This window comes from Hoplias malabaricus, chromosome 10 (assembly GCF_029633855.1).
Source record: "Hoplias malabaricus isolate fHopMal1 chromosome 10, fHopMal1.hap1, whole genome shotgun sequence".
Taxonomy (NCBI): domain Eukaryota; kingdom Metazoa; phylum Chordata; class Actinopteri; order Characiformes; family Erythrinidae; genus Hoplias; species Hoplias malabaricus.
In genome coordinates, this window is record NC_089809.1 from 8,484,853 (window position 1) to 8,499,181 (window position 14,329).

Below are 14,329 nucleotides of genomic sequence, written 5' to 3' on the forward strand. Positions count from 1 at the left end.
CTCGCAATTACCCTTAAGCGTGGCTGCAGCAGATGCCAACACAATTAGCGTCCGGTTTCATCGTTAGCCCCTTAAGGTTGATGGAAAAAACTGTTTCTACATGTCGTTTCATCTGCGTTTCTCCATTCATCATGTGCCTCCTCAGTGCTGTGGTAGTTTTTGTTTGATCGGTAAAGAATGGGATCTAACAAAGCTGGACATTCCTGAAATATTTATTCTATTTGTGTCAAAAGGAGAGGAAAACATCAGTCGTTCCTCTCACTGGACATTCTTTTTACATTTTACGTAAAATATCTGTAATTTTACAGGAAATAGTTCATTTTTTACAGTAACATTACAATAATATAACAAGTTAAATGAGCAAAACTAAAACCATTGTTTCAGATTTCAAAGCATTAGCAGACAACAGGCACCACTGAACCACCAGGAAATGTAATATTATTAATATTTATTATATATTACTTACTATTATAAACAATAGCTTAAAACCTTACAGTCCAAAATGTGTTATTATACAAAATTATGGAAGGAATTCCAATTTGTTTGTTCATATACTTACAAATATAGTGACATTAATTTATTTAACAATAACATTTAAGCTATAAGTGCACTGCTGTTTTTTTTATAAATCTTACACGTTATTATTCAGGTTCTGTTAAAAACTAGGTCATCGACAAATATTTTTTATCGTTGCTTACATTAATAAAATTAACACTGCTATAAATTGCTGTAGATGAATAATTTTGATTAATCTTTTCTGGTGTCAATATAAGAGGAGTGTTGTGGATGAAGCTATAGCTACTGTATTTAGAGTGAAGCTGAAGTTGAGTCAGTGTCCACGTTTACAAACAGCCTGATAATCCATGCACAATCAGACTAATAGTTCAATCAGAATAGATTACGTCCTCAAAGTATACGCCTCAATCCAACTAGAGTAATCTGATTGGGGTCATTCTGATTACATTTTCTATCCAATAAAACAAGGTGGGTAATCCTTTTAATAATCTGTTAAATAGAAGAATAATAGACATGTAATCACCTGTATCCAACTACACACTCCCAATCAGAACGCTTATGTACGTTCTGCGCATGAGCTGAGCTTGTAGAAGGCAGCAGCAGCACACACTACTGAACTAGGGGTCTTACTGTGTGTTCTGGGGAGGGGGGGGGCAGCACAATCATTTTCATCAACTCACATTTTCATAAAACAATGAAAGACTGCTGTGTCATATGTCATTCTGTTTCCACTCTGTCTGTGAATTCCTTCACTGCTCCTTTATTCCACCAATCTTTACTGTGAAGGGATTTAGAGTCGCTGAGGTGAAATGAAGCTTTATAACTGCAGATGAACTTTATTTTAAGGAAGAAGAAACACTCAAGAACCTCTCACTGCCTACATGTGCACTCTCTCTGTCTCCCCCACCCCCACCCCCCCCCCACCCCGGGCATCATGTGCGTCCGACTGCGTGTCCCTGTGTGAATTACACATGATAGTCTCAGCCACAGATGCTTTGCCCACAAAATGACGGAGAGTCCGATGGTTTCAGTGTGTTCAGTGTGTTCAGCTGGCCTTACTAGCTGCATTTCTGAAGCCTAGGCTGCAGCCGAGGTAGGACGAGTCCTTCTTAGTAACCTACGTCACACAAAACGGAACGGTCATTTGATTAAATATGGTATATAGACAAATATTTACCATTATTCAAAAAGAAGCCTGGATGAGACATTTAGTAACATCAGCCTCAGTGGGCGGAGCTAAACTGTATAAGGATGAATGGGCAAACATAAGTAAAAGTGGATGTTGTGCTGTTAAACTACATTAAATGTTTTCATTGTACATTTAGCAAGGCTGTTTGGAGGGAAAAAAAAGGAAAATGATATTTTCCAATTTTCCCATAAAAATTATTGAATTTGAAACTAATGCTGGTGAAGTTTGAAATGTCACAATGCACTGAACCAATTTACCAATTTTATTAGGAATCATAATGGAATAAGGGACTCTAATGATTACTTAACGATAATCAGTTTATTCATTATGTATTTTTTTTCAGCCTAAAACACTTCAGTGCAAGTAGGTGGGAGCTATAGGATGAAAAAGTCAGGCATTCAGGACTGTTTTGGTTTAATGAAGGGATTCTAGGGCAGTGTTTCTGCAGCTTTGTTTCCAAATATGGACTGTGCTGTTGGGGAGTGAAATTGTGTGATTTGAAAGCAACAGTAAAAAAGTGCATTAAACTCATTTATTAAACTGGAATTTTTTCTGTTCTTTAAACAGGACGGTGATGAGTGAGCTGAATGAGCTCTGTACTTTCTTACAAAGAAAAACAGCCGGTCCAACACTCTGATAATGATAAAATTATTCTACTTTTGGTTTTTGGAATGATTTAGGATTTTAACAGAAAAAAAAACAATAAAAGGCTGTAATAACAGAGAGGGAGAGAGCGACAATGTAAAATGTGTCTCAGCATATTACAATAAGAGAGTTATACTTGCGTATCCGTCTGCCTGTTTGGCTTCTGGAGGATGACAAAGGCCCAGCAGCGTGTTCTCATCAATCTGTTTTACTTTCGCTGCCACTGCTACCACTGAGAACATGCTTTAGTGTTCCCCTTTTCTAATTTCATAAGCACCCTTTAATGAGTATTTTGATTAGTCCAATTGAATTATTAATTCAGAATCTTGAAGTCTCCATTAAAAGTGTAATGGATGATTTGGCTCCGAGGGTGTTTATGTAAGTGGGCGCTCCCATCCCATTTCCCTCTTCCCCTTTTTTTTTTTTTTAAGGGCTTTGACGAGGTGTGTTAAAATCCGAGGCCTTGTGCTGCCACTGCAGATTCCCATTGAAAAGTAACTATACCCTTCTGGTTTCTCCTAACTCCACCCCTAGGTCAAATTTCAAAAATTCTTTAAAAAATGGGAGGGGCATTTGCGTGGAAATATAGGGTATATTTTATAATTACAAAATACCGTAATCCCTCGCTACTTCGCGGTTCATCTTTCGCGGATTCGCTACTTCGCTGGTTTTTTCAAGGGGGCTTATGGCTGCCTAAAAATATCATTCTCTTATGGTGTGTAAATTAAAAGTATTTTTTTATTATCATTTCCATGTATTAGACTAGACCTAATATATCATTTACAAGTATTTCTTACGTACAGTACATGTATTGTTCATGTCCACATCCGAGTGAAATTTACTGACGCTAAATCACAGCTTAGGAATGACTCTATTAAAGAAACTGGTAGGATATCACATGTAGTTCCAGCTGAAAAACATTAGAGAATGACTGTTTAATGCAAAGGGTGGGTTGTTAACAGTAACAGGGAGGGGTTTAAAAGTCCAAATACTCGTTAAATACATAAAAAAATATCTTTCCTCTACTTTGCGGAAATTCCTTTTTCGTGGGTGGTGCTGGAACTCATCCCCTGCGAAAAACGAGGGATCACTGTAATACAATTTAGCTATTAAATAAAAAAAAACAATGGTGTATTTATGGGGTAATTACTCTTTAAAATGGCTTGGTGGAAGTGCTTGGGTTTTCTTTCACATCTTTCACTTCCAGACTCCACTGGAACTCATTTTAAACATTGTAATTCATACTAAAAATAAATGGACAAATTACATTTACAGTGGAATTGTTGCAAACGTCTCTCATACATTTGCCCCCCCACTAGTTCACTGTGATATACAATGAACACATGACTCTAGAGTACCCGTTAGTTTTCAAGGAAGTCAAATACATGTAGGTCACAAGGAAACGAATATTGAAATTTATTGATTGAGGTATTTGGTGTCCTTTTAACAGGCTCTTTAAAAGTCTTCAGCTATTTAATTTTCTCTAAATGTAATAAGATTATAATGCCTCTGAATGTAATCTAGCCCTGTGCAGGTTGTGTTTTTGCTTTCCACAAAATGATTCCCGTGACTGTGATCAGGATGAAGCGGTTACAGAAAATGAAAGACTGGCAGAATAAATGAAAGAAATGTACCTAAAGTGCTTACTTACAAACTTAATGCCTTCATTAATCCATTCATTCATTCATTTTCTTTAACTGCTTTATTCCATTCAGGGTCGGGGTGAGTCAGAATCACACCTTGGACGGGGAGTCTAAGACAGGGCATCATAAACTCAGCCAGTCACTCACATACTCACACCTATGGACACTTTTGAATAACCAGTCCACCTACCAACATGGTAGCACGTGTAGCCCGTAAGAGCCCATCGTTACATATGTGTCACAAACCCTTAATAAGGTCTGGAAAGTTCCCTACACAGCTTTATTCTTCACTTTAAATCATGGTGTCCCTAAGTGACATTTACTGAATGTCCTGGATGGGGATCACATGACAGTTTGTGAATTTGTGTACCTAATGTGACCTCATTTACAGGTTAACTGTGTGCTTGGTGAGACCATACAAATATTTTAAAATATTTTAAAAGTATACTTTGGGCGACACGGTGGTGCAGCAGGTAGTGTCTCTGTCACAGCTCCAGGGAGGTTTGAGTACCGCTCCGGGTGACTGTCTGTGAGGAGTGTGGTGTGTTCTCCGCGCGTCTGTGTTGGTTTCCTCCAGGTGACTGTCTGTGAGGAGTGTGGTGTGTTCTCCCTGTGTCTGCGTGGGTTTCCTCCGGGTGACTGTCTGTGAGGAGTGTGGAGTGTTCTCCCTGTGTCTGCATGGGTTTCCTCCGGGTGACTGTCTGTGAGGAGTGTGGTGTGTTCTCCCTGTGTTTGTGTGGGTTTCCTCCGGGTGACTGTGAGGAATGTGGTGTGTTCTCCCTGTGTCTCCGTGGGTTTCCTCCGGGTGACTGTCTGTGAGGAGTGTGGTGTGTTCTCCCTGTGTCTCCGTGGGTTTCCTCCGGGTGACTGTCTGTGAGGAGTGTGGTGCGTTCTCCCTGTGTCTGTGTGGGTTTCCTCTGGGTGACTGTGAGGAGTGTGGTGTGTTCTCCCTGTGTCTGCGTGGGTTTCCTCCAAGTGCTCTGGTTTCCTCCCACAGTCCAAAAAACATGTTGGTAGGTGGATTGGCGACTCAAAAAGTGTCTGTAGGTGTGTGTGTGTGTGTGAGTGAATGTGTGTGTGTCTGTTTTGCCCTGTGAAAGACTGGCACCCCCTCCAAGATGTGTTCCTGCCTTGCACCCAATGATTCCAGGTAGACTCTGGACCCACCGTGACCCTGAACTGGATAAGGGTTACAGATAATGAAATGAAATTGTTCCAACCTTTATAAGAATTCAAATGCTTTAGTAACCTGGCCTATGTTATATACGATCTATTTGAGTACAAAATGTTGAAATATATGTTACAAATAGTTTATTGTGATGTTCATGTAACAACAGGACTTTAAAATAGTTACAAAATACGGAACGAAATGTGAAAAAATAACTATGTTCCATGTAGTTATTTTGATCTGTTTTATATTTCTCATCATTTGACTGAGTCAGGGCTCTTATGGGTGAAGTAGGTTTTCAGCTGTCACCAAATGCCTTTTGCTGACCGATGAATGATGACCTACTTTAAAGTGTCAGTATGTGATCTAACCCTCATCCTCATGCTCTCCCACTCTTTCCAGCTCTTCGTCATTGATAACGGGGCAGATGACTGGCGCATCGCCATGACGATGGAGCGGGTGCTGCTGATTGCTCTGGAGCTGCTAGTGTCTGCGGTGCACCCAGTGCCGGGTGACTTCAAGTTTGTGTGGCGCGCTCGTCTGGCCTTCACCTATATCCCCTCGCAGGCGGAGGCAGATCTGGACATGGTGCTGTCTGTGCCCATGTTCCTCCGACTCTACCTCATCGCTCGCGTCATGCTCCTCCACAGCAAGCTCTTCACTGACGCCTCCTCGCGGAGCATAGGGGCCCTCAACAAGGTCAGGAGCCCCACCCCTTTCCCAACTTGGTTTGTCTAGTATAAAAGCAGTGGTTTGCCACTACATTATAGATTGCTATATTGTAAAAGATAGTAACCGGGCTGCATCTGTGTCATATTTACTGCTGTAAATTAGAAAACAGTATTTACCAGAGCAGTTCATATTGATTATCATATTGTTTTCTCCCTATAAAACATAGAGTGGGTCCCTCGTGTAGGGCAGTCATGTTTAAAGATGTTTAGCGCATAATCTCTCACACATCCAGTCCACTAGGTCACCTGGTTAATGGCTTTTTTCATGACATAAAGAAGAATCACTGGCGAACCTGTTTAATTACTTCTTTAATCTGCTGTTGGCTTGTGACTTAATTAAAAACTGACAAACGTAGATCATAAGGTAAGAGCATTTGTTTCATTTGAGGAACTTCCCCTTAAATTGTGCCTAGAGAACTATGTCTGTGGCATTTTGCTTCTTTTTTTAGTTGTTTTCTCCTTTTCTGGAAGTCTCTCATGTCTGACTGCTCCTTCTCCCTCCCACCTGCTCTCTTCATTTCCATTTCTTTTCTTCCTGCTCTTTCCTCTCTCCTCCAGCTTGCCTCGTTTTTCATGGCTCCAGCTGAATGCAGGAATCTTGCATCTCCTGCATAATTCCCTGTGTCCCATTGATGTTGCACGTTTGTAGAGTGACAGCTTTTCACCTTAGCAAACTGTAAGAAACAAGTTTAATGGTGTGGGCTGTAGTGGATGCCATGCAAGAGTTATTCCCCTGTTCTTTATGGCTTTAATGAGAAGGTGGCTGAGGAGGTATACATTATTAGAGAGGACTCTATTATGAGGAAAACTCTTGTTTGGACTTTTACAAAGTCAGATGAAGGTCAGTATGTAGATTGAAAGAAGCAGTTTCAAACAGTAACATCCGTTAACTAAGACATGTTTGATGTCGGAAGTTTTGGGGCTTTTTTTTGTTTAAAAACTCTATAAACGCATAAAACCACTAAGGTTTTCTCACCAGTAGAAATGTTGCAGCATTCAGATAAACACTAATTTAATTTTTACTAGTTCAACCAAACTGACTTAACGGTAGTGGTGGGTGATACGGTCCTTAAATAAGTTAGTTTTGCGATAAAGATTTTCTTGGTCATACGACAAAAAATATTTTTTTCACAGACAGTCACCCGGAGCGGGAATCGAACCCACACAATAAAAGTTAATGATCAATTTTAGTATAAATGTAACAGCTCAAACGTTCAGAACAAAATAATCTGTATGCATTTGGTTATTTTGTAAACAATAATAACATTCATTCATTCATTCATTCATTATCTGTAACCCTTATCCAATTCAGGGTCGCGGTGGGTCCAGAGCCTACCTGGAATCATTGGGCGCAAGGCGGGAATACACCCTGGAGGGGGCACAATAGTAACATGATTTTGTATAAAATAAATAACGTAGCCTATATTTCTAACAAAACAGTACAGAAAATTTAGTGAATGCACAGAAACTTCAAACATAAAAATGCATGCAAAAGGTATATAATAAGATGCTATACTGAGTCAGTATGCCAAATTTTGTGTAACTGCATAACATTATGTAAACCAACTATATATCATATATTAAATGTCTTTTGCTGGTAGTCTCAAATGTTTATAGAGAAGTAGATTAGATATGAACTAATGAATATTTCTTAGATGACTGAGAAGTTTAGATTTTCCAAACATTACTTAGAGTTTAGGTTTAAAAAGTAAAAGAAGTAAAAGAATACTTATATTCATTAGACGATTAATGAATCATAAATGTCTCAGGTTATTAGCTTAGAGAGCTCCAGATGTTCCTAAAGTGGCATCACTTGCATGAGAGTCCCAAACATTTCTTAGACAACCTGGTTCCAAATCTTATCTGAAAAGGATTTCCAAACGTTCTCATCAAAACATTATCATTGATGATTTTGTTAGTTTGAGAGTATTAAACATGTCTTAAATGACTTGATGAGTTGAGAAGTCCCAAATGATTTTCAGATGACATCCCTTACAAAGTCTGATAAATTCTGAAGGATGTTTAGATGTCTGAATAGTTCAAGCAGACACAGCAGACTCTGCAGTTAACACTACCATCATTGTCGATAAAATATGCTGAAGTTTATTATATTATTATATCATTATATTTACAATATGGGTTTTTTTAAATATCGTTTTAAAAACGATATCGATATTATCGGGGCAGCCTTAATTAATAATACAGGAGGTCCTCGGGTTACGTCAGTCCCGAGTTACGATGTTTCGTGGTTACGACACAGCTCCCATTTACTGTATAAAGCCTTGTTTCAACTTAAGTGATTTTGCGTCGTAAACGTAGTAACGCGAACTTCGTGTTTGGTGTGCGCGGTGCAAGAATACACGGTTACGCGGCTCGTGATCGAGGAGGACGGCGTCACCCCAGTCGCATTGTACGCCATTTTAGCTTGCTGCTACGTCGTTCTCTCTCACGTGTGTACGTATGTTCCGACTTACACCAAAAATCGGTTGTCGTAAGTCGAGAACCCCCTGTACACTATATTTCTACATATCGTTTGGAAACCACTTCTAATGAGTAATTGAAGCTACTACATTACACACGCGGCAGACCCAGGTGCTTTAAATGCACACATACAACACCATGCTCAGTTCCAGGTGTCAGCTACAGGGATATATTAACCTCAAAAGCACTGGGCTGTGGAGCGTTTGAACGGTGCTCTCTGGAGTGGACTTCACACATCCAAACATGTCTTGTTTAATAAGCTACACATGAGATGTGAGGAAAACTGCGTATATTCTGTCAATTTTGTCCCCCATTACTCCTTAAGCTTTTTGAACATTGGCATTCAAGTCAGTCAGTGGGTGTGAGCAGGAAGAGTTAATTGAGTTGAACTCTCTTCTCCGTTCTCAGAAACACCACATGATTTATGGAGCGGGGGGGTTATTTTTCCAGCTATGAGTGATTTTGTGATTGATGGCCGGGAGTGATTTCAGTAGGTTTGTTTCTGTCAGACTCCTCGTTGAGAAGGGTGATTGATGTTTTTCATCATTACACAAGCTCGTGCCAGGTCTTTAAGCGATGTTGATAAACGAGCGGTTTGGTCCAGCACTGTGATGGAGTCTGAGGCCTGTCTTGAGTGGACTTCAGATGTCCTGCAGTTAGCAGTCTGCTGTTGCAGTTTCTGACGGGAAAGTCAGATTTCAACCTCGGTGTCATTGAGTGTTTTCACAGCTGGATCATGTGAAAGATTCAAGTAGTCTATGGTTCTGTTTCTTTATTGTGTAGGGATGTTTGCTCAGTTAAGGATATAAGCTTTTTATGTTGCCTACTTAGTGTTCAAAAACACACTTGATGGTAGTTGATTAAGATGTCTTAAACATATGAGTATCCTATTACACTTCTTGTTAGCTGTAGGGTAGCCCTTGTCCACCATTTTTTTTAAAATACCGTCTCAAGTGACGTAGAGTGAAGGTTTTTTTAAAGTGACACATGTGTTGACGATAAAGACTAGTGTGTGAGAGAGGGAAGTCCAGAGATTGGTGCTTGAGGAACACAAAAGTTCAGAAATAAGACCGTTTAGAAGCTTAGCGGGCCAGCTAGGCTTAAAGTGAGCTAACAGGCTACAGACCAAAGTACGGACTGAGAACTGAGGGTCACATCACACGTGTTTAGAGGATAAACCCTCATCTGAGGCCAGTGAAGGGTCTTCGTAAGTGTTCTGTCTGTTTTCAGCTTCCTTTTGATCCCCCTTGTGACTTTTTTTATTTTACACAATTATTACATGATCTGACGAGTGGTGTACTGCAATTTAATAAACATAAACATTCCTCTGTATATAGCACAGTAGTAATTAAGGAATAATAAACATGAAACTGTATGAACATTTAATATCATGTTTTTCATGTTTACCTTAATTTTATTGCAGTTTTGTTCAAATGTGCTGAAAATTTTACAAAGTACTTATACACACACTTACATTATATCACTACTTTTTATATTAATAAGCAGCATTATGCATACACATTTAAATAAAGATTAAACAAAAATACTGTGTGGTCATTAATTAAATTTGATTTTAACAGCAATGAATTTAATTCCATGATCAGCTGTCAGCCAAACGAAGGCAGGTTTATTAATACTGTACATTTCATACACAAAGGCAATATTTACACAAGGCTTTGTATTAAACTAGAAATTCAATTGAAGGTAAGGTGCTAAAGTGAATAAAAATACAAACATTGAACCAAACAAAAAGAGTCATTGGGGTTAACGTTGTGTGCTCAGGTTTATGTGTAGTGTTCTACCGAAGGCTAATTTAATCGCTTTGTCCTCAAATGCACTTTACACAACACATGGCTGAGAATTTTTCTATTCAGGTGAGAAAAGGCAGTAAATATCTCTGATTGATCTGGGTTTGTTTTTCCACTGTCACCTGATGTTTTTTTTTTTAATTATGGGGTAGTGATGAATACAGTTAAATCCATGCAACAAGTGAAAACTCCTGCAGACGCCTATGAAATTGCAAGAAGGTAAAATTAAACTGTATATAAGAGAAACCCCAGCTCCTCAAAATGCAGCTCTTACCGCCAGGACCAGTTCAGGGTCGCGGTGGGTCCAGAACCTACCTGGAATCACTGGGCGCAAGGCGGGGACACACCCTGGAGGAGGCACATACTAGACAGTGGATTTAATTCTCAAATTGGCTGCAAAGCATTGACCAAACAGAAATAAAAATAGATATCACTGGAGCTAATCTAGTGTGGTAACGTTTAGACGGTGGTCTGCTGAAGGTTAATTTAATGTCTTTGTCCTCGGTCTCACTAAAGAACACATGGCTGAGTGATTGTTGAGAAATTTTCTAAGCAGGTGAGAAAAGGCAGAAAAGCAGGTTGTGACAGGGCCACTGACGGATGTGTGTGTGTGTGTGTGTGTGTGTGTGTGTGTGTGTGCTTCTGCTTGTGGTTTTTTTCCTCACTAGGTGCACTTTAACACGCGGTTTGTGATGAAGACACTGATGACTATTTGCCCGGGCACAGTGCTGCTGGTCTTCAGTATCTCTCTGTGGATCATCGCCGCCTGGACAGTACGAGTGTGTGAGAGGTGAGAGAGAAATACACAAAACAGAGAAACAGAGACTCTAACACTTAAGCCAGGGGAACATTTTACTGCTTAAAATGTACTTTTTGATTGCTCTGAAATATTGAGTGTTGACTCTCCTAAAACTCTACAAACAACATTAATCAAGAAATAGACATCAGAAATGATCAAAGTGTTTTAACCTTTATTATTAACATAGTTTGAGTCATTGATTTTAATTTTGTTGAAGGTAAACATGAGTGTCCGAGCAGAGTGTGAGACTAGTGAGATCTCCTGTTTTGTAAGAATATAAATATGATTTTATTTCAAATATAAACCAAGTCACGATGCATATGTCATAACTAAACATTGGCAGCTGCTCCAGCTTGAGTATATAACTAGAATCTCTGATCATGCCGTAGATGTCCAAAGATAAACATCTCTGGTGGCTGGCACATGTAAGACCCGTGGAGATAGGCGTTAGGGTATAAGTCTTCCATATCCCTGCTTGTTCAGTTCAGTATTAGGGGCAGGAAACTAAGGGCAGCTGTGAAGGAGTTATCAGAAACAGCTGAAAGGTCTAGTCAGTGCTTGTGGATAAGGAGAGCGCTAATTACTTGGGGAAATGCACTGTAGAGGTGCTGTTGTGATTGTTGGTGATGTAGCACATAAAGGAATTGTTGGCACTGAGCATGCATTAACGGTGCCAGTGGGGCTAGGTACAGACTTAGTCACCAGGGAGGCAAGTGTGGATTTACGGTTGTTGATGTAAAGCTAGCTCGGAGAGGGGTGGGTATGGGACGCCAGACTTCATTGTTGTGCCCTCTGGTCGTGTTGTGGGGTTAATTCAGCAAAACACAGATGAATGCGGGGTGCCTACCTGATGACCCCTGTGAAGAGCTAGTGATGGAGTGGGTGGTTTGGGCTGGGCTCAATGAGTAACCGTAGTTATTAAGGGTAGCTTGTTGCTGATCGGATCTTAAACGACCCCAGCATTCTTAGTGTTGAGGTGTAAGAACAATTTTGTGGCTGCAGGTAGGAAGAGAGTGGGGTGGGCCCTGTGTGAAGCTCTAATGGATTGGCGTTGGATATTTTTCATCGTATCCTGTGTATGATTATAATTAGGAGAAAGGAAAAACCTTCTTATTTTTTAATGGAACTCAATGTGAAAATATTTTACATTGGTCCATTCATCATGAAGTCGTCGATGCAGGTTTTTCTTTGGATAGCAATGATATATTGGAATAACTTCTGATTTCCAGTGCTGTACTATTAATATATTAACCAGAGAACACCATGAGAAATAGTTTAGTTCTGAAAGTTATTTGGCTTCGTTAATTCTCCTCTTCTCAGGAGAAGTATCTGAGCAGCAGGGGAGAAACGCTCCTCTGTCTTTCCATCTGATCTTGTTTCTTAGGAGAATCTACCTACATATTAAGATCTGTTTTTTTCTTCCTGTGGAATATTCCAGAATAAGCAGTGGGATATTTCACAGCAGACAGTGAACACATTCCATCAGCTGGCCACATCCTGCCAATCCCACTTTATGTTCATTTTTTTCCCCTCCACATTTCCCATGTTACCGTTTAAAAAGGTCGCAAGCTGATTCAGGCCCCGAGGCCATGGCGTGGGTGTCCCTGCCTCTACCAGAGGTGTTGCCATGGCAACGGCGCACATGCTACACTGTAGGTGCGTTAATTAGAATTCTGGAGGATTCCCCAGGTCCAGGCAGCCTGTTTGGATGGGTGCTTCGTGGCCCAGTTTAGCATATGGATTCGGGAAGGGCAATATCAGATTTTATCGTACTGTTGTACCGTGTCCAAACCTTTCTGCCCTATATGGTAACGTCGGCAGGTTGAAGTTTTAATCATACTGTGTCCGCTATTGAAGCATCTTTACATCGTACCAGGTCGGGTTGCAGAGCATGTTTTAACTGCACCAGAGCAGTCCACAGATACCAATGTGGAACCAGCTCGTGAACTTAATTTGGAACCATTCTGCATATTTCCTCCAACATAAATTGGTTCCAGAACCAGAAAGATTTGTTTCCAGCTGGAACCAGAAGAAGGTTTCTTTAGCGTGAAAAGTGGCAGAGTATGTGGCATTCCGCGCTAAAGATGATCCAGAAGGAGCACAGAGCCTTAAATAAAGTTATTATGAAGTGGAGCTGGGTGGAGTCAAATGCAACATGTTATATAAATAAATAAATGGAAATAAAGACAGGAAAGTGCTCTTTGTGTATTTTGTGAGGCTGTATTCAGTATGACACAAGGCTGCGCTGGCTACTTTTCTCTGCTGTTTACAAGCTCAGTAAAACGGTTCAGAACGCTGTAATATTTACATGTGTATCACACACTGGATAAACCATGACTCTGTTTATCTCTGGCTCTGGTGCTGATTTGAGCCACAGTATCGCTGATGACATATCATTGGTTCCCTTCAAAACTGGTGGAAAAACAGGCCACATTCTCTAGAGAGCACCAAGGTTCTAAGAATCCTGAATGGAACTAGTTCAAGAACCATAGCTATTTTGGTGGAAAAGTGCTAAGAGTGAGTTGCAGGGAGCTGCTCACGAGTTTTAATCTGACTGTGGCACGCATATGGCTCTGAGAGATTTTGACATGGGCAAAACTGTGATGGCTACATGACAGGGTCATGGACTCCCGAGGCTCATGAGTGCACCTGGGGAATGAAGGCTCGCCCCTCTGGTCTGATCCCTCAGAACAGCTACTGTAGCACAAATTCCTTAAAAATGACAGGCTATGTTCAACATATTTAGAACTGTCATAAATTAATTTGTACATATCTGTCTCTCTCTCTCACACACACATGCACAGACCAATTTATCATCAAAGTATAGATACCTTAGATATCAACTTGAATACAGCATTAAAGCTGGAAGCACCGAGTTTAGTGGGATTGTAGATCCTGTGTCTAATCAGTGTGCTTTTACTGAAGTGTGTGTCTCTGCTACAGTTAAAAAAAAAGCATTAAAGTTTTGCAGCTGCTGCAACACACTTATGATTTCTACAGGGACTGCACTCTCTAGTTTAAAGGTGATTTTCTTCTGATAACTTTTATTTTATTACTTCTATGTTAGGAGAACTCAATCTCAAAAAGTCACAATGTATCTGTAATAGCAAGCTCTATTGTTTACATCCTATTTGATAAACATTCAAAGCAATGAATTTAATTAATTCATTCATTGTCTGAAATTGTTTGTCCAGTACAGGGTCGCGGTGGGTCCGGGGCCTACCCGGAATCACTGGGCACAAGGCAGGATCACAACCTGGAGGGGGCGCCAGTCCTTGTAATGAATTTGAATATATAAAATAAGGTTTCAGACCATTAAAGACATATTGTGAACATTTGTTTTTGACTG

At 40.1% G+C, this 14,329-nt stretch overlaps 1 protein-coding gene across 2 annotated transcripts in view; it reads left to right on the top strand.

The window, feature by feature from the left end:
• The window catches only part of kcnn3 (potassium intermediate/small conductance calcium-activated channel, subfamily N, member 3), a 111,330-nt gene that overhangs the window by 59,627 nt on the left and 37,374 nt on the right, over nt 1-14,329 (top strand). For both annotated transcript variants that reach the window (XM_066683089.1, XM_066683090.1), the window contains 2 exons: nt 5,564-5,860; nt 10,850-10,971. In XM_066683089.1, coding sequence (XP_066539186.1) covers nt 5,564-5,860; nt 10,850-10,971 — 419 coding nt within the window. The remainder of the gene's footprint in view (nt 1-5,563; nt 5,861-10,849; nt 10,972-14,329) is intronic.